General features: G+C 39.8%; 1 protein-coding gene across 1 annotated transcript in view; it reads left to right on the forward strand.

Moving 5' to 3' along the window:
• SHISA9 (shisa family member 9) overlaps positions 1–20,693 on the forward strand; it is a gene marked incomplete at its 3' end in the record, with an annotated part of 171,181 nt that extends 150,488 nt beyond the window's left edge. The window contains exons 3-4 of the mRNA XM_084216403.1: positions 2,778–2,933; positions 20,326–20,693. Coding sequence (XP_084072529.1) covers positions 2,778–2,933; positions 20,326–20,693 — 524 coding nt within the window. The remainder of the gene's footprint in view (positions 1–2,777; positions 2,934–20,325) is intronic.
• Positions 20,694–21,223: the final 530 nt, after the last annotated feature.

Below are 21,223 nucleotides of genomic sequence, written 5' to 3' on the forward strand. Positions count from 1 at the left end.
GTAATATCTTCAGTTGCTGAGCTATAGGTCAAGGAAGTAAAGAGATAAGGTAATGATCAATATTTGTCAGCTACTGGGAATGTGACCAGAAACCAATGCCTCAGACATTTCCAAAGGCTCACTGTTGGTGTCTGGGATATAAACCTCAGTTTCTCTAGCTATAGAGCTATAGACTGGTTTTGGTGCAGCTTCCTTCCAGTTATTTTCTTCTCCATGTGTCCCCCAGCAGCTTTTCTATACCTAGAGGTCTTAAGGGAATTACAGTCAAAAACACTCCAGCATAAAAAAAACTTTTAAATTTTTCCTTTTTCCCTGTCTCATTTTCTGCCCATCAGATATTTAGCTTGCATGTGGTGAGCTCCAGCATATTTCAAACTCCTCATTTTGGGCTGGTAGCAGGAAGAAAGAGAGCAAACCACAAACACTTCATCCACAATGAGCCCTCAGAATTTCAGAAGGTTAGGGAGCAGGCTGGCATTGCATTTCCTCGCTTCAGCAGAAAATAAGATAGGTTGGGAATATTGCAGGTTTCTTACAATATCACCATTGCTAATCAGGTCTGATTATTCATGCTAGAAGCTGTGGCACAAACAGTTTTTTGAGTCTTTGTGATGTTCATACTCTCTGCTTTTTAAAAATAAATACATAACTTGGCAGGGGCACAATGCAGCTGGTTGTATGGAATACTGTGGTGGACAATACCAGTGTCACATTGCCAAAAATAATCTGTGAGCACAGCCACAGCTTTCGGGTTAAAGGTGACCCCATTCAATGAAGCAGCTATTTGCAAATACCAATCACAGAATATTTGCTTTACAAGTACAAAGAATTTCACTTGGCACAAGGGGTCACTGGTAAAGCTGGTAGGGATTTTTCTGGTTAAACTTTCTTCCAACTGCCAGAGGAGAGAGATATTTGGAAGGTATAGATGGTTTGGAAAGAGTGGTCAGCATTCATTGGTTCAAACCATTCCATCGAGAGGCTCATCTCAGCTGTACTCTAGAGATGGAATGGGAATGGTATAAGATTGCAGATACTCCTGCTGTAAGAGTCACTCACATGCCTCAGACATGCCAGTACTAGAACTAAACAGAAACATACTGAGAATTTTTACTTACTACAAAATAACAATTCCTTAAAATGACTGTTTCTGTGAAATTGCTGACTTAACCAACTTACCCTTTCAAGGTAAACTACCAAAAAAGATACAAAAGGTGTTCCAATAGGTTTTGGGGAATTCTGAAACAGAAAAGTTTCTCATATTTTGTTCTTTCTTATTAAGAATCAGTAACAGCAAGAAGAATTATAGCACTGGTATAGTTTTTTCTGGTTAGATGATAGCACTGGTACAGTTTTTGTCCCGTCCCAGGGTCCCCTCCCACCTTAGGCACAGGTATATGGGATGGACAGAGCTCTGCATGGGCAGGAGCAGCCCCAGCAAGAATAGTAGAGGCTGCACCAGGCACCAGAAACAGGGAAGAAGTTAAAAAACAACTTTGATTTCTTTTCTCTCCCAGCAGTAAATCTGTTAACTGACTTCAGAGCTCCTGCTTATTAATGAGCTGTGGAAAGCCAGGTGGCTCAATTCCCTTAAAATCCTGGCAAACTGCAGGGATATTTAGCTCCTGCCAGATCCTGTGGGCACTTGGAGGATGGTCCAATCCATCCATCACAATAAACTGCCTTTCCCATAACTGACCAGCTTTCTGTCAACATGATCTCTATGCTGTGCTTGATGCTGTGGGAGTTACTGTATTGTCACCAGGACAGCAACATGGACTCATTGCAGGAGAAAAATGTGCTTGTCTGTGATTGCAGAAGCCATGAGAAGGTTCTAGGATTGCCAATCAGCTCAAAAAATCTCAAAATCCATAGCCTAGAGAAAGACTCAGCAAAAAAGATACACTAACCATGTTGAAATCTGTTGAATTTTAGGTTTGCAACTTGAGAGCAGCATACAATTATGATCAAATGTTTTAGAGTCTGGAACTGAACACTAGAAACAAATTTTATCTTAGAAAGAAAAGTATACAGACTGTATTCTCTACTAAAAAGGAACAAATCAATTTCAGAAAGGGTATAGGGCTAGTGGTGGCATAAAACTCTACATAAGCAGCGATTAGCTCCTGCTTTTATGTACGTCTGCTACAGAAAACATGATCTTGGTATGATATTACAATACCCAACAGCAGGGGAGAGGAGAAAACATGAGGACAAAACGTGGGTTTTGAAGAAATCACCTAATGATAGTCATGAGGCACAAAAGCACATTTTAAACTGTGATGCTTGTCTACAGAACACAACATAACGCTGTGCAAATAACGAAGCCACTCCTGGTTTTAAAAGCAGTGTAACTGTGATTGTGCAGCAGCCTGAGCCAATTTAAATGAGTCTGGCTCTTTTACTGCAGAGAACCACTCTACTGCCCTGTATTCAGTCTAACTTGGAACAAACTCCATGTTTTGCTTTGTATCTTAATGCTACAGCAAATTCAGTATTGTCGGTGTTTAATTGTTTTGAAAACCTATTTTTTAGTTCAAAGACCTTCTTATACAAAAGGTATTGTGTGTTGCCATAATTACTGGTCAGCTTTTAATCATACCATTAACTGTTCAAAGTACAGGTCTGCAGTACTCCAACTCCCACTTTGTAATAAACACTGTTTTGTTGCATTAAATCTCAGGGCATGTTCTGTCTAATCTGTACTCAATAATGACGTGAAAACCTTAAGTCTAATTTACTCTTTACTTAATGCTTGTTGATTTTCTTTAATACAGATCCGCCACAGATGAATAATGTCATGCCAACATCTCCCCTCCTTCCTCAGATGGCACATCAACATTCATATCCCAGCCTGGGACAGATCACAAACCCATATGAGCAGCAGCCCCCAGGCAAAGAACTGAACAAGTACGCGTCTCTGAAGGCAGTCGGTAAGTGAGCGACGCGACACACGATTCTCCTCTAGCTCAGCTTGCTGCACTTGCTGTTGGCAGCTGACTTTCTGTCTCCAAGCTGAAAACAAGGTCTGGCTCATCTGGACTATATCATGGTCAAATTTAATGTGGAATATCATGTTACTTGGAAATGCAATGAAAATTAAGACAAGGCAAGGACTGCAATTAAGGGATAAGAAAATTACATACAAGGACTGGTGATGGTATGATGTGAGCTCATACATGCACACAAAACCACCCCATGCCCCTACAAGAGATTTTCCAGCAAGTTTCACCTGTGATGTACACAAATGGTTCAGCCCCAGTTCTTTATGTCCCCAACCTGTGATGAGTAGGGAGTCGGACTTGATGGTCCCTGTGGGTCCCTTGAACCTGAGATATCCTATAACATGCCTACATATGCATTGTGACGTGTATTTCCCACAGCTTTCTACACAAATGAGAGAGAAAAACATCAGCTTATGATTTAGACACCTGCCCAAAAAGAGAAGGAACTCACACAGTTCTGAAGTAAGAGCTTCCACATTCACTGCAAGATGTACATTACTAGATCACTGGAGGAATGTTCTGAGATCTTGTGATTTTTCAAACAATTAGTGCATGATAAAATTCCTAATAAAGATCCCAGTGGTGGCTTATTTCTGTGCCTGATTACTATTATTTTAAATAAATGAGAGAACACCCTCAAAGAAACAGTCATGGGGAGGGAAAAGGACAAAAACGACTAAAAAATTCAAAATACTTTTCATCTTGAATGTCTAAGTTTATAATAGTTTTCAGGGGCTGTAAATACCTGCTGCACACCCTGTAATGACAGAAAACCCTTTCTAGACAATAATACATTAAGAACTGGGGTGTCTTTTCCCACTAACCCTTGCTTAGGGTTAGTTAACATCTGGATGTTAACATCATTTCCCCATAAATTCAGAGCAATGCTACTCTCCCTATTTCCTGACAGAGATACAAATCTAGAAAAAGGGCAGAACTGCTCAGAGCTTTCTGATTTAAGAATTGAGTCTTCACCATGCCAGAAAAAATTTTCATCACAAACTTACATTCCTTTATCTGCACATCAGGATACCAGACCTCTAACAAAATGTACATCAAAATCCCATCTCAAATAGTTCAGTTTTACTTTAGCTTGTTGGTTTTATATCTTACAAGTGGTGTTTTAAATCTGTTTATAAAAACAAGGGTTAATAGCTTTCTGCTGGGTTTTGAATACCAAGCAGCTTCACAATTCCTTCTTCAAAAGGTGCTACTGTGTAATGATGTGGTGATTATCACAGATTTATGCACTGATATTGAGCTTCTTTTTCAGATGTCAATTTAGGTCAAGCCAGTCATCAAAGCTGAAAGATATTTAAGCATAGCAAAATGAGAGATGAAACACTCTAAGAAACTTCTCCCATCTGCCCAAGAGCCACTGAATGTACCTTTTAAAAAAATTATGAAATCAGAACTTATATATTTCTTGTGTTTCTGAGTACAAGTTTTTAAAGCAGCTAGATTATAACCATACAGTTAAATCAACCTTGAAAGATTGTGCACTTCAGCTCCAGAAGTTGTATAATGCCTCTTAGAATCTTAAACTAAATTAAACATAATTTCAGGGACATTTTCTTCCACGGGGATTGCACCATCTTTCCATGCTTTTCCCATATTCTTCCCCTCCTTTCTGTCTTTTTTGCCAAGTTTTAGATGCAGGTGAATTTTCTCAAGTACAAAAATGCTGCATTGTGATCCAAACTTCTCAGCAGAAAACAAGAGAGGTTTTGAAACTGTTGCACATTCACACCTTCTGTCTGGACTTACGGAACAAGACTAAATACACTGTGTTTTCAACCATTTTCAGACTCTCAAGGCCCTGATTCCTCCCAGGAGTACGTCCTGAGTACATCCCAAGGTCACAAAAAGGTTTTTCCCTGATGCCAGCCAGGCCTAAGTCTGTGACCACAGTGACATCCAGCTCTCCAGACTGCCAGGTTCATGTTGGCTTTTAGAGAGCTCTGACAGGAAAAAGGAGCTGGCCAACATCAAGCCCACCAGTGCAAATCTAACCTGACAACATCTTTTGAGCAACCAGACATAGAATGAGCTCACCCTGACCTCATGTCACAGGGCAAGGCATTTTTTGCCTGCCAACATTCAGACCTGTATTTATGGATGCCCACAGCAGGTTAATGAGTGTGTGTAATCCATTCCCTTTTGCATTCATTGATAGTGGCTTGAGGGTGCATTCATTTGCCTCAAGATAAACTTAATAAGGGATGTGTTCTATATTTCTCCATACATTTGAGGCAAACCATATTTCTTTAAGTGCCCCTTACTCTGCGTGATCCCATTGTTTGGGTGTAGTCCACTATGCTTAACCCTTTTTTTAAATAAGGGATTGGAGGAAGAAGCATTTCTAATGTTTTGTAGCAACTGTAGCTATAGCACATTAATATCCCTCATCAGAATGTGGCCATAAGTGGTAAGAAGTTTAGATAACTGGAAAAGTGAAGCTTTACCAGAGGCAGTATTAAATTAATTTCTACACAGCTGCTTTCTTCTGAACTACAGATGTCCTAAAAATTTGGCTTATTTTAGAATCGAGCTATTCATTCCTCAGTGATTGTCTGCTGTGAAAATTCAGTTTGTGGAAAAGTAACAAGTCACATTAATCTCTGTTTTGATCGTGTTCAGGTTCTCCATTAACTTCAGTAAAGATTCAAGTGCTTGTGAAAATAAGAGACAAGAGAGCCCTCACAAGCAGTTTGCATCGTGCTACTAAGAATGACCCACACCTTGGTAGTGAAAGCAGGCTGATCCCCAGGAAGCAATTTTAAAGCTACACCTCATACTGCAGGTGACAGAGCTTAGCAGAGTGTGGCTGGACATTGGACTGCTCATGCATGTGTGCCATGCAATGTGTGCATTGCAGTGTCTGATTCAGCACCACAGGAGAGGACAGAGTTTAAAGGGCTGCTGTGGATGTATTTTATTTAAAAAGCTAAATATTTTTACTTGAATAAACTCAAAGTGCACAACCAAATACTTTAACACTCACTGGAAGAGGATGTTTTCCTCATTTCTTGTTAGGAATTCCTTTATTTGCTGCAGCCTGCAGAATTCCTTAAGTACTGACCATGGTTGTTGACCAAATTCACCTTTTCCTCTTACTGCCTGCTGGCATTTACATCTCTGAATGATGTGAGGACATTCTGTGCTTATTTTGTATTCTCAGATGAGTGCCTGGAGTACAGCAAGGTACTGGTGAGTTGAGATGTGCTTACTGTTTTCCTCACTGCACTAGAGTTTTATTTTCCTTTTACCTTGGCACGCACACCACCAGGAATAATCAGCAGAGGGAGAGGACTACTTGGAAATAAGACAGAGAGCACCCATTTCCTGAACAAATAGATAAGAAATTTACCTCCTAGCATCTCTAGCCTACCTGGCTGACTGCTCTGACTTATTGTTAGGTGCAATCTGTTCATCCATTATCTTTCCATTTTCAAGCCACAGAATCTCTTTTCAGCAGTGCCAAATTTTTCCCACCTCAGAATGAGAGAGACTGTCTGAGGGAAAAGGGTTAACAAGCTCCAAGACCAGTCCCAGCAGAAGTGTGGAATTTTTTGAATTTTTTTGTTGCAATAAACACCCAGTGTTTAGAAATTTCAATTTTTTGATCACCTGAGAAAACATGATCCTGGTTTTCTTCAGTGCTTTTGCAGTATTTGATTATTTATGTGAAAAGTGCAGAAAGAGGTTTTTCTGCATAAATTATTCTTATTTCTGGTTCATCACCCATGTTTTTACTCCATGCTTAAATGGTTATTGCTCACTTAAGCAATACTGACATGCCTAAAGCTACAAGTGGATGGAGATCTTGTAGCTGAACACCTTCATGAAATTCAAGTCCCAGGACATACAAAGGTAGCTCATCACAAATTTTTATGCACATCATTTGGACATTCATTTGAAAAGCATGAACAATCCAACTTCAAAATCCACTCTGCTAAGCTGAAAGAGTTGTAGTCCTTCCTGTTGCATAAGAGTTTCCTAGAGCTCAAACAGGCCTCATTATCCTGAGCTATTAGTTATTTATCCAGTCACACTTCTGCAGGTATGGCTCAGTAACAGTTAATTTTACTTCCTGAATTCCAGGGAGTGCAAAGTTATTAAATATCTTTAGACCTTCTTGCAGAAATGAAAAAATACCCCAAAACCAACTTCTAAATCCCTACAGGACTGGGAAAATGATCACTCAACTGCTAGAGAGGTGCACAAACATGCAAGTAAAAACTGAGAATACAAATGTTTCTACAGTTCAACATGATTTTCTGTTTCTTTCATGAATTTTCTTCTTCCCTTCTCACACAAACACACACAAACATTTGAGGAACTGACTGGACATTGTCAAAAAAAGAGAAAGATTAAATAAACATATTATAGACAGAATTCCTTCCTGAAACACATACTGAGAAAGCCTTCCCTGATGCTGGGAGTTGTTAGTCTCCTGTGGGATTAAATCAGATCTAATTGATTTGATATAGTGAAGCTAGGAGGATATAATTGGCAGCAGACCCACCATCACATCTCTGAGTCTACAGCTCCCAGCATTTCTTGAAGCTGCACAGTTCTTTGATCCCAGAGGAAACATTAGACTGTGATCCAGCTCTGCTTGCAGTTGCAAAACTGCAAAGTGAGATTCTGCAAATATGACACTCAAAGAATAAATATCTCCTGGTTAGGTCCCTGTAGAACAAGTGTGGCCACAAGTGTGCCAAGGCACCAGGCAACAACTCCCCAGAAAAGTGAAGCATGTGAGCAAACTGACCTGGTCCTGTGTGCTCTGCACACAGAGAAGGATCCAAAGGGAAGATCACCTGAAGGTTTGCTCTGGGCTGTCATCTTGGAGCCATCTTCTTGTCTGATGGGAAAATTGTTGCTGCTTTCTCCCAAGCTTCAAACCTTCAATTTCCACAGAAATGCCTGTAACATGGTGCTGGTAACAAGATCTGTCTCTCACCATGAGACTCTCCCTGTAGCTCATTGTGCTCTGGCCTGGAAAGAAAGACTGTAATTGGGAAAATGGAAACACACAACATGCCTGCCCATGCATTTACAGGTTTGATACAGACCACTTTTAGAAAAAGCAGACCTAAAAATTTATTGAACTCAGTGTGTTTGTATTAATTTACTTTCCTACCAACCACACTGTTACACTGAGAGATAAATATTCATGTTTCTTTGGAAGGCTGGAAAAGGAATTGTGCTTTCTCTTCAAAGACAAAAATAATTTTCAGTTACCACTTCCATAAGCAGTTACACAAAGATGGATCAAAAAACATCTGGGGCATAGGAGTATCTCACTGGATTTAACACCATGAAAAACAGGGAAGCACAGATTAAAGCATCACTTGTAATATCCAGAGGGTGATTCAGATAATGATTTCATATATCCAGAGGTATGTGCTGTGTCATAAATAATGCTCGACTAGGCGATCTGCCCAACTCAACACTGGAGCTACAGATCTGGCTCAAGAAAGTGTGACATAAAAGCTGGATATCTTTTCATTATTATTATTTACTCAGCCCATTGTGGCTGGAGATTTTGAAGCTTTTGAGGGTTCATTTGTTAGGAAAGTCTTTCATATTTCAATCCTTGCTTCTACTTCAGGCAGAAGAGAAAAGCCAAGCAGCACTCAGGAGCAAGCCTTGCTTTACCAACCCCCCTGCCAGCATCTCCCCTCAGCCTCTCCAGTCCCCAGCCAGAGGAAGTGGAGCATCACTTCTTTCACTCACGTCTTCTGATGAGACCCAGCAAATTTCACAGCCTGCCCAGTGCATGCAGATGAAATTACAAGACCTTTTCTTGCTTCCACTAAATAATTTAATTATTTTATCTGTTATTTACTCAATTGGCTTCTGATACCCACAGGCACGCTGTCATAGGTAAATACAAAATGCTTGGAGAGTCTTGATCAAAATATTTTCCTATTTTATCATCCAGAACACTCATTTCTTCTTCCAGTGCAGTACTCATATTTTAATTATAAATGTGGTGTTTGTGCAGAGCCTCAGTATCTTGAGCTAAATCATCTGCTTTGCTGACATTCTTTTTTGGCTTTTTAAAAAACAGTATTTTACTGTAAAATCTACCAGAGGATATTCTTTCTGAGTATGGGGAATTGTGCTCTAAGCAATCAGACTTGCAAGCAGCCATTGCCCATTCCATCCTTTAGCAAACAGACAGATTTGTGAACTTCGGGGATTTGTTGGTCTTGGCAGAAGCGACATCACAGCAGGTGTAAGGAAACTGCAAATAGTCCTTCTTTAACAGGAAGCAGTTTTAGCACCAAAATAGGATTCTCTTAGACACTGCCATCTATGTTGGCTCCTTTCTTAGACTTTAGCAACACACTGAACTTGGGAAAGAAAGGAAATCTGACCTTGAGGTATATTCAGTTTAGGTTTGAACTTTAAGCTTTCAGTTCTGTGGGTGGGACTCACACCTAGTGAACTTGGTTTTTCTGAACTTGGTCCACTCCCTGATTATATAATGGCTGAAGACTGTTCATAGGAATTTATTAAATCTTAACCTCTTTTTCATGCCAAAAGAGCAAATTTAAATCTGTGCATCCTAATTCTTGTTCTTGATGTTGATATTCTTTGCATCTATGCTCTCTACCACAGAGAAACAGCCTCTTTTTTTTGTTATCAGCACATAAAAATAGTAAAAACTAAATCTTCACCAATTATTCATAGACATTTAACTTATAAACACCACTCCACATTACACCAGTTATGCACCACAGAGAACTCACACCCTTTCACTGACAATTAGGTTGGCTCTCTGGAAACAAATTGATTTCAAAAATCCTTATTATGCAATAATGAATCAAAATGAAACAAAAATCTCATTTTTATGGGACATAATGGAGAGATCTAAAATAAGAGTACCAGAAACCCAGCTAACTGCTAGAGAATGGGGGCTTTGCTGTATTTTGCTTGTCTTTTGGCCTTGAAGGTAGAGCCTTCAGATGAAATGAGCAAATGAGCTTATGGTAACAAGGTTCATTTCCATCCATTGAGATCAGTGGCAATTCTCAGGAAGAAAAGAAGTAAATCTAAATCAAACATGGGTTATTCCAATCTATTTCTATGAAATGCTGATGAATTTTGCATGAAATTTTTTTACACATTAAGTGATGTGAAGACATGAGTGAAATTTTATGCTCAGGCAATAAAAGCGAGTCAATAAAAACAAGGCTCGGCTCACGTGATGAGAAAGCCTAACAATGCTGAGCATTTTCACTTGCAGCCCTTCCTAAACATCCCTCTCTGTAACTGTTTCATTTTGCAACATAAACATACTTTTCATCCCGCAATGCAATTTTTGTCATCAATTATTTAAGCATAGAAATTGATCCTAAAGCTATGAAAACAACTGTGAATACCTGCAGATAAACAGCAACACTGTGGGATCCCAACTCAAATCTAGATTGCATCTGAAGTGTGGCTTTTAACAGTTCCCACCATGGAGCCTACACATTGCACTACTTGCTTTTAACATGCTCCACCCATTTTTCTCTCTGGACTATTAGCTTTGCAGGGAGTGTATGGCAATATTTTTGCAGGAAGAGTTTCATACCTGTGTTCAATGTGTGATATCATGTTTAAGGCTTTTCAGCTTTGTACATGGGTATATGTACAAATGTGCAATGTTCTTCAGGATTACCCATGAACACAAAAGATAGTAAGACAATTGATAGGAATGAATCCCTTATTAACAATATCATATAAATAGCAGCAATTATCTGTCTGCTGTTTTGCTTCTGCAAAGGGGGCTCTAAAGACAGCAAATGTGTTTTTAAGAAATTGCACCCATAAAAGTCACAGAGACCATTGCTTTATTCCTACACATTCATACTATAATAGCAAAGAGCTTGAGGCACAGAGGAAGAGCAGTAACATGATTTGCAATGCACAGTTAATTTCTGCAAAGTCTTTCTCTAACAGCTTATTTGAAGAAGAATAAGGGGAAAGGAGAAGCTGAAAAAGAAGAATCTGTATGAAGTAGTTATGATACTACAGCATAAAAAAAAATCACCACAAAGATACCATTTGTTTCCATTCTAAGGAAAATATGAAGTACAACAGGTAGTTTTTGCAGGGGGAAGGTTTGCAAAGCTTTCTAGGCTATGGAAGGTGCTAATGTGGAGAGCAGCCAGGGCCCTGCCACAGGGGAGGAGGCAGAGCTGCAGCTCAGCACTGCTGTTGCTCATTTTGCCCAGCAATTGATATGATTGCAGTTCCTGGGGAAAAGGGGAGAGAGGAGCTGTGCACTCCTCTGTGGCTGCAATCTGGTGTGTCACTATTAACTATTCATGGCAGGGAGCTGCATCTCCAGTTCATCCTGGGCTGGCTGTCAGTCACTGATGCTGCTGCCTTATGTGAGGGCTCTGCCTTGGACTTGGCCCAAGCTACAGGAAAACCGGAAAAAACTCATCTTCTTCTGACAGGGCAAGTTTGGGAATTGCCAGGGAACACGAGTTCTTTCAGTTTGACACATATCTCTGGTTTGGAAACCTCTGGAAACCATGCTCAAGAGTTTAACAATACAAATGCCATAGAGTCTAAAAAGAGGGAGACAGGAAAAGAAGAAAAGAAGAAAAATCCAGAACTCAATATGTATGAGTATAGCTATGAAATTACTTCATTCCTTTTTTTTCCCTCCCTGAGAAAAGAGTAGAAAAAGATAACTTTCTATTAGAAACTACTTATGCCAGAACTATTTTAGAAAAAAAATCAACTTCAATACAGAAAAATTATTAAAAATCCTTTTAAATTAAAGCAGTTAAGAAAAAGATAAAATATAAATAAATTAGGCAAAAAACAACGATTACAGCACTGTGACTTTTTTTTTTTTCATTTAACTAGTACAATTCAAAAAGCCTGTAGGCCTTTATTCATGTTGAGAAATAATAGTGTAAATCTAGTATGATGGCAGTTGTAAGGCATAAAAATGCAAGTCTATTTCAGCACTAAAACACATCTTAATTACATGTTCAGACTCCGAATTGGGTTCTCTGTGCTCCCATGCAGCTTCCTAAGTCATCACATCTGGTATTTGCAGCTCATCTGTAGCTGATTCAGACATATGTCTAAGAGTTATAACCAGCAGTATAAGAAAAGAGACAAAAATATCAATCAAAAGTATTAAAATTGAAAACAAAACTGAGCACACAGAAGAATGCCAACAGCGACGTGTGAAAAGAAAATTCAATTATGTTCATGCTAAGAACAGTTGTTACAAATAAATGTGGTGAGGAATAGCAGAGCTTTTTCAGTCAACGTTAGATCAGGTAAATTGACACCTGAAGGAAAACCAAGCAGGCTTTCTGAGATGCTAAACCCCTCTGCAGAACAAGGTGAACTCTGTTCTGCCGTGCCCCATGTCCCCCCTGTGTGCAGCCCCCCTGAGCAGGGGAACCCCGAGCAGGCTGCTGGGAGCCCTGGCTGCAGGGCAGGGCTGGGGGTGCTCGGCACTGCTCGCTGCTCCTGCAAATGCCCCTGCAATCCTGAGGAGGCTCTGCCCTCACACAAATGGAAGGTCCTCACCAACCAAAAAGGTTACAAACAATTTTGCGTTATTGTTGATGTATGGAAGCATTGCAAAACTTCTGACACAATCAGATTTATCCTGAGAAGCATTAAAAACCAGCCAGTGAAAAAGCAAGCAAGATTACTGGAGGAAGAAGTGGAAGAAGCCTTTTAAGCAAATCTCCTAAGTGTTAACCTCTTTGGCTTTGGACAGCATTTTTAGAAAGCAAGCCAAACCCTCCTTCCCTAAATCAGTTTATGCTGCAGTCATGCTTTATTCAGAAGTTAAGCATGACAGCATGACTCCTTAGATAGTTTCTATTCCAAAAGGCAAGTTTTCATACATATATAAGGTTTCCAGTAAAAAACCTGATAAATATGTTTAAATGAGATAAAATGAAATAAATATTTCACAGTAGAACTTTTAATATTTATTTGCCATTGTAGATGCCATGAAAGCCACAAGCTTAGAGGGCTTTAGGAAAAAAAGTAATGAAAAAACAGATTTACAGTTACAGGAATGCCACTGGCTGCATTTTCAAAGAAAAGTCAGAGATTTTAATACATAATTCTCTTAGACTTCTTTTAAAATTTCATCCCTTTGATCAAGAATAGAATTGGTACTCTTACTTCCTCTAAAATTTATCATTCTTTGTACAATACTGAACCAGCAGTTTAGCATGTTGGTGCTTGAATTTAAAATGTTAAATCACTTGAAGATACAACCAAGCAGTGTGATCTTTGTCTATCTGCATGCAACAGATTTCATGTTTGCTAAAAACATTTACAATTCTAATGTTAATTTAACATGAATCAGCCACCATTTGTTTCCAGGCTAACAGAGCCTATATTCTGATTAGTCAGGAAAAGTCTTGTTTTTCTTCTATTGGTTAGATTCAAGTATCTGCATGCCAGTGGTCCCTAGGTTAAGCAGAATGTGTGTCTGGAGTATTTTGATCAAAACCAAATCACAATATCACTGCAGCACTTTGCAAAATTGAATCATAAATATTGCAATTTAATACTATGCAAATCAATGCAGGCAAGTATACAAAGCCCAGCTGGAAAATGTGTTTTTCATGTCCAAGGAGAAACCTGCCTAAACTCACACAGTAAATAAACATTTGGAAAAAGAGAAAGAAAAAAACCAGACTTTGCAGTGCTGTGCTTTTTGGCACGTTGTCAGAAGAGGGGCACTTCTGCTCACAGACATGTGGCTACTCTTGTGTTCCAGGGAATGGCAGCCCTGCTTCTGGTGAAGCACACATCCTGTCTGATGCCTGAGGAGTCCATCAAAATCTGTCTCAGTGATCCCAGCCAGGCAGCAGACTTTGCTGTGGGGGTTAAAGAGCATTGCTGAGACTGAAGGCTTCACTTACCCAGTCTAATTACATTCCTGTCCTAAACCATTGCTAATGTGTCTCAAAACCCAGAAATATTCTGGCATCCTCAGCCTTTCATAAACTGTCACAAAGATAATCAAAAGAAGAGAAGAACTGTTTGGGCCTACATATTTATCTTTTTTCATGTCTCATATCTTGAAATAATTTTATTTCACTGGGAAAACAAAATGTAGTCCTGTGTCTGGAGGTGGACAAGCTCCTTTCAAACAATGTCTGAGAAGAAAAGGTTGATATGGTTTTTCTTTTCATGCTTGGTCTCTCCAGATCACTGTAAGAAATCAGTAAATAGATGAAGGGGTAAAGGGAGTCAGGAGAGGAATAACACTGAGCCACAAAAAGTAGGTTCTACAAAACTTATTTAGGGTTCTCTGCATTATGTCTTTTTCTTTACCTCTGTCAGCAGTAGGAAATAAAAATCATGGGAAAGAATCCAAAGATATAAAATAGTCTTCATTTTCACAATGTGTTGAATAAAGGCAAAATGGTATTAGAAGAAAGCCAAATATTTAGGACAGAAATCAATGCAAGCCCCAGGCTGAATTCTGAGTTTTCAAAATTCAATACAAGAATGAGTAGGAGGGCTGCAAAAATGATTTTCAATGGCATTTGTCCATTCTTGAAATTTAGTATGGTTTAAAATTGCCCCAACTTGTATTGAGCCACCCCAGTGCCTGTGTGGTGAGAACAATGACCAGCCATGAGATAACCACACTCCCTCTTCCTGGCCACAAACAAATCTCTCACATCATCCTGCCGAATCCTCATTCTACCAACAGAATCCTGTCTTGCTGAAATTCCCCACAGAGTCTGTTTTCCAATCCACTTCATATCATGCAGAGCAAATACTTCTATGGTCCATGATAGTTGGTGAGCCCCTTAATTCAAAACACAGGTGATTAATTATTTGTTTTACTGCATGGAATACATTTTTCTGTGAATTTATTGGATCCAATTCATATCTAGGGGCAGCTAACACAACCTCTGTGTGTGTGAGTTTTTTCCCCTTACCCAAGAATAAACTTGTGCTAATGTACAAATGATACTTTGATTTTCAGAGGAAATCCGGCAAGAACTCTCACACAGAGCTGGTTTATGTCCTGGAAGCCTTTGAACATATTGTCTTAGATGCTAGCTTGGAAAGGCAAATGAATAAGCAGTCACACACTCAGAGAGGATCAACAGCACCACCAGAGGCAGCAGCCCAGTATTTCCCTGGGCAAAATTTTCATGCTGTCTCTGAGTCAGGATTCATTACCCTTCTGTCCTTCCTTGAGTTTTCACTTTCATTACTTAGAGAAAGAGAAGTTTCCCACAGCTTCAGGTAATGACACCACGGTCTCAGCAAACCCATGGCTGTGGGAGCAAAGCCTTGTTACAAACTGCTGTACACAACACAGGGACAGCCTCACAAACCTCCCACAAACAGGCACTGACTTCATTTCTGCTGTAATACGGTGTGTCACTGTAGCAATTGCTGTCCTGTCCTCAGCACTTTTCACTGGCTTGCTTTCTTCATCTCTAGCCCTTCATTTGAAATACAGTCTTTTTGGCTAGAATAAAGCTCTGCATTTCACAAACTAGTTCTTAAAATACGTTCAGATAACAAACAATTCTGCAAACATCTAGTGAGAAACAGTGTCCCTACATAATTTGATATCTTTGACTGCAAGGTCACATGGAAGTTTTGATTCGGGGTTTTGATTTAGTTTTTTTTAGTGTCTTCAGAGCTTTTATAAGGGCTCACTCCTTTGTGGATTCTCTTCTCTCACTTCAGAGGCTTCTTCCCACTCCTAGGTGCCTATTTTCACAAAAACTGTAGGACAGCACTGTCTTTCAGGTTTCTGCCTTCTCCCATAGCTGTAAGTGGTGTGAGTATTTAGAGCCATGTTATGGACCCGCAGAGATAAGAGCATTGTCAGTAAAGAAAAGAGTTAAACCCCTGTGTAACACTTTACAAGAAAAAGGAAGCATTCACAATGATAAGGCACGGCCACATGACTCTATGCCACAAGTGCTTACACAGTGATGTTGATGACTATTTAAGCCGGGGAATAGAACATTACACAGTTTCAGGGCCACCTCTGAAATACAGAATATATTCAAATAAGCTCACTGAGAAATTCTGGCCCTTTGGCAGCCACAAGGATTTTTGCCACTGTTATTTAAGAAAACACATTTTCATCCATGGTATTTACCTGGTAAGAGACTCACTGGTTTCCATGCTTTTGTTACATAACTATGGATTATGAACTAATATGTGAAACTTCCATGTCATGGCAGGCTCACACGGTTGGAAAAAAGATTCATATTTCAACTTTTTTTTCCAGATGAACAGTAAAACAGTAACTCAATGGGTGCAGTACCCTAAAGAAGTAAAAGCCTTACAGAAATATTGAAACTGAGAACATTTTTATAATAAGCTACCAGGAAGAAGGAATACAATAACACTCAGAATTAAAGCCCTTCTATTATTATTTGCCAATGTTGCAATTATAATTTTTTGCTCCTTTTCAAACACGGCAGCGATATGTTTAAGTCACATTTTTACCAATCAAGACACAGAAGCAGTGGAAAAGGCACTTCCACAGCACCTTTCATCCAAAATCTCAGAATACTCTACAAATAGAAATTCAACTTCCTAACACAAGTACCTCCTCCAATGTGCTAACAGCTCATTTTACAGCAGGTGAAACCGAGGCAGAGGGAAGTTGAGTCATGTACCTAGGTCACATAACAAATCCATCCTCTAACTCCAAAATATCTCTTCGGATGTTTAAAGTCCACAAAATATTTATAGGGTCTGCTTAAGAAGAAAAACAAACTCCCTCAGATTAACAGCTGATTTTTAAAGTAGTTGGCTTCAGGATACTATTAATATACTTTTCTTGGTAAAACATTTGTTACAAAACCATGCTCAATATTACTGTTCTGAATCTTTTCTGCTTTGAAAAGGAAAAGAAAAAACCCCTGTTTCTAGACTGTAATAGCATCAGGTCACTCACATGGAGCACAGCCCACTGCTATTATGAAACCTGCATGAGAGAACGACGGCGCTAAGAGTTGCCAAAAGCTCTCTTGAACAACTGAACAATTCAGGTTTATCACTGCTGATTTTGCTCATATTTGCTACAATGACAACTCCTCCCCCCCATTTTTGGTACCAGTGCCTGTGTGGCCACCTGCACGTGCGAGCAGAAAGAGAACAGGATTGAGGGAGGTTAAACCGTTCAGCGCAGGCTGCCTTCCACTGCCAGCACTGAACTCTCGGGCACAGGGAAGAGTCCTCAGGCAAAGCCTGCAAAGTGTTACTTGATCAGGACAAACACAAACAGCAGCTCTCCCACACAAAACACAAAAGCAGCCACTTGGCAGCTGTATGCCAGCTTTCTGCTTGACTTTGCTGATGAGGATTTACAGTTCACATCCTGGTTTGTTTCCTTCAAGCCCGGTTTCCAGAGAATGGTTGAGAAGTCCCTAGAAAGGGACAATGGACTACATTAGTTAAAGCAACTTTAATGGAACCAAATTTACAGAATTAATTGTTTCACTTTCTCTGTGGTTTTTTGATAAGAAAGAGTGAGTTGAAAATCTGGCATTATAACATGGCGCAAACAAGATCAAAACCAACTTCAGACATGTCAGAAGCACAGTCCTTGTGCGGCTGATTTCTTCCTCCCTGTTTCAACAGTGAAGGTCTTCTTTATATACAACAGAAATACAACTTACTCTTCTGTAGGACATCATCCTCAGTGTGACTGGAGATCTGAGTGGCATATCTAATGTCTGATAAAATTCAGAGACCCAGGACCATTGCAGTAGGAAAAGGGGCGAGTAAGAAAAAATTAATAGAAGCTGAGGATGCAGCATGAGCTTGTTGTGGCCTCAAAGGGAAAAATGGCAGGAAAAGCCAGGCAATAAAAATATCTGCATTTTTTCCTTTATTTACATAGCTGCATCACCACTGCTATTTCTAGAAAGAGAAGTCATTATTTACCTTGCAGCTGATTAAAGATCTTGGCTACAGAAGACAAACTGCTGCAACATAACTAATACAAAATTAAAACTACAAACTTATACATTTACTTTTTTCTATGTTAGATTAGCTCAATTTTTAATTTTTGTATGCAAATTAAACTAATTTAAATGTGAAACAGGCATACAAATGTATCTCTATTAAAAGCTGGACATAATTAACTGTGCTGAATTTAAATTATATAAGCTAGTGTGACTTTTCATAAATAGCCAAGGTCTATTGACATCATATGACATCACTCCCCTAACAGCTGGCCTGCAGTGCCTTTGATGTAAAAATTTATATAAATGAAGACTTGTGTGAATATTCACAGTGCCTTTTCTGCAACCATCTTTTTCAATTATTGATAACAGATTAATGAGATAATAGTAATGCAAATGCATTTCCAGCCTGTTTTTATTCATAATGGTTCTGTGACATTCAGAGAACATTAACAAATTGAAAGGACAAGCCACATGTAGAACTGGAAACAGCTCTTTCAGGGAGAAATAGGTACAACTTCTTGATTATTCAGATTACAGCTCTCTAAATGAAACAACTCACTCCAAAATCAAAGCAGAACTTCACAGACTCTCTTTGTAACACATGACAGGTCTATCAGCAGTTGCAACTGCACGCCCTGGGCTGAAATGAGAGCAGGCCATTATCTACATTCTGTGATTTGTTTCAAGCAGAAGACACCTGTATTCTATAGAAAAGCATTCACTCAATGCCTGAAAATGGAAACAGATGGAGTTGGGTAAAACACACAAAGCCCAATTTGACAGCACAGAAAGGAGCAATTTCAGCCCACTGGAGATGAAACACCTCTTTAATGACACAATTAAGGATTTAAGAGCAGAGTCCAGTTGCACAGTCATTTATACAAAAAATGTCATGAGATAATAAATAGCAACTGCCTTTGGTAATATTCCTCCCTGTTGAGGGGCCAGGACAAGGGGGATGCACAACTGCAGCCTGATCTTGAAGATTAATATGATGCTCCTGGGAATTTCCCCGCCTTGCATAAAGATCCAGTTCAGAACTAGAGACGGGGAGAAAATTCAAAGTGCAAAAAAAGCCTCCTAGGAATACTTGGGCAAGAGCAAAAGAAGGAAGCTACAGAAAAAAACACTGCAGGGAATTAAAAACCTCATGAAGGCAAAAGGAGCTGAGCTGTACAGAGAGCTACATGTACCAGACTTCTGCAGAGAGGTCTTACATGGCATGGCTTCAAGGAAAATGGATGGATCCAGCTAGGGCACAGCAGAAGTCAAATCCAGGCTGACACAATATATATTCCAAGCACACCACTGCTGATTAACACAGTGCCAGTTGATCTACGTATTTGGCACTATCTTAAATGAACATCTAAATTTTTCAAGGGGGAAAATAAACACTCCTTACATAAAAGGAAAGATCTTAAAAAATGAAATTCAGTTAAGCTTCCCTTAAACCTCAGTCTCAAAATTGAAATGAGTCGCTGGATTGCTGCAGAATACCTTTAGCTTCCTAAGCATGGTTCATACTTTCAAGCAAGGCCAAATAAATGCCAGCAATAACAAACTGAAGCAAAAGCGTGCACTGGAAGACATTTGCCTAGGAAATCACAGAGGGCAAAATCCTTATTTGAGAACTGCAATGCAGTATTTGTTGGCAGGGCTGTTGCTGTATTTCTTAGTGGCACTGACCCCAGAAAATTATGTCAGAACGTGGAATTTAGGATTTTCATGGTCTGTAAAATCACAGGGTAAATACCCAACCTTCAACAACTCAAAGTATTTTCAGCCCCATAAAGCATTAGAGACCTTCTGACCATTTAGGACAACAGATCCCATTCTTAATATTGCCCTGAGGCATTATTGAACAGAAATGGGTCCAACTAATCACACACCATGAGACCTTACAGCTGGCTGGGTTAAACACCCACGAGTCACTTTGCATTTAAAGGGATGTGCTCTCACACAGCAATGCGACCCCAGATGCCGCAGTATTCCCAGGAAAGCCTGTGCACTTCTGTAAGCTTATCCGAATTTCCTGTGCTGTGTGACATGAACAGTGATGAGATTCATAGGGCTTCTCCCCATAATGTAAATGTCAGCCCAATCTGAGTGATTTGGGGCAGGGACAGTCCTTTCTTCAAGGGCAACAGGGTTTTGTCTGCATGTATGAAAGCCTGGCACAACAGCATTCAAAACTCCAGAGCAAAAACAAGGGCCAGAGGTGGTGTGGATTTCTCTTACTGATATACCTATAACCATTCTAGTCTGCAGATAGAACTGTGTAAGACCTACTGTAAACCATTTTTCTTGTGTCCAACTGATTCTTTTTGTCCCCTCCCCATTTTGACCCCAAACAGCTGACAAAGTCAACGATGACTTCTACACCAAGCGCCGGCACCTGGCCGAGCTGGCTGCCAAGGGGAGCCTGCCCCTCCACCCGGTGCGCCTGGACGAGGAGAGGGCCTACACCATCGACAGCGGGCTCACCAGGCAGAATGGGAAATCCAGGATGGGCAAGATTCACACACACCCCCTGGGCTACAACTCCCACTACAAGACCTGGGATCCCAACGACCCGTCCCTGAGGCGGCAAGCGTTCCCAAACAAGGGCAAGCACGGCATGGGAGACCCGACGCTAAGCGACCCCCTGACCACCCGCAGCCAGCACTACTTGGGCCCACAGCCATACTTCATAACCAACAGCAAGACAGAAGTAACTGTTTGAGTTTCTTTTCTTTCTCTTTTTTTTTTTTTTCTAATGAAATCCTTTAAAAACCACATGCAAATGTATACACAACACAAACACTCAACCAAAAGGCAAAAAAAAAAAAAAAAAAGAAATTAAACAACAAAAAAAGAGGAAACAGAAGGAAGGAACTTCCACCTGGACACTTTTGGTATCCAGCCAGCTGTAGGCCGAAGAGTGGGTTAATACCATTCAGCAATACACACTGAAGGTTGAATTACAAACTCCATTTGTATTTCACAATGGAACACAAACCCTTGTGACTAAATTTTTTACTTGAAACTAAAATCCATGATGAGAAGTAGCACAATCTAGAGAAACTTTATGTCTGCTTAAACATTTACACTATGTTCCTGCCTTGAGACAGAGGAAGAGAGAGAGAACAATATACTGTAATATATTATTTCAGAGAGGAATTTTGTATAAAACCTATTAATAATCACTAGACCTGTGAAAAACCGAGAGCAACCATCTTGGTACGATCCCTAACATCTACTATTGTACTTTTA

This window comes from Fringilla coelebs (genome assembly GCF_963513975.1).
Source record: "Fringilla coelebs genome assembly, chromosome: 16".
In the NCBI taxonomy this organism is placed as follows: domain Eukaryota; kingdom Metazoa; phylum Chordata; class Aves; order Passeriformes; family Fringillidae; genus Fringilla; species Fringilla coelebs.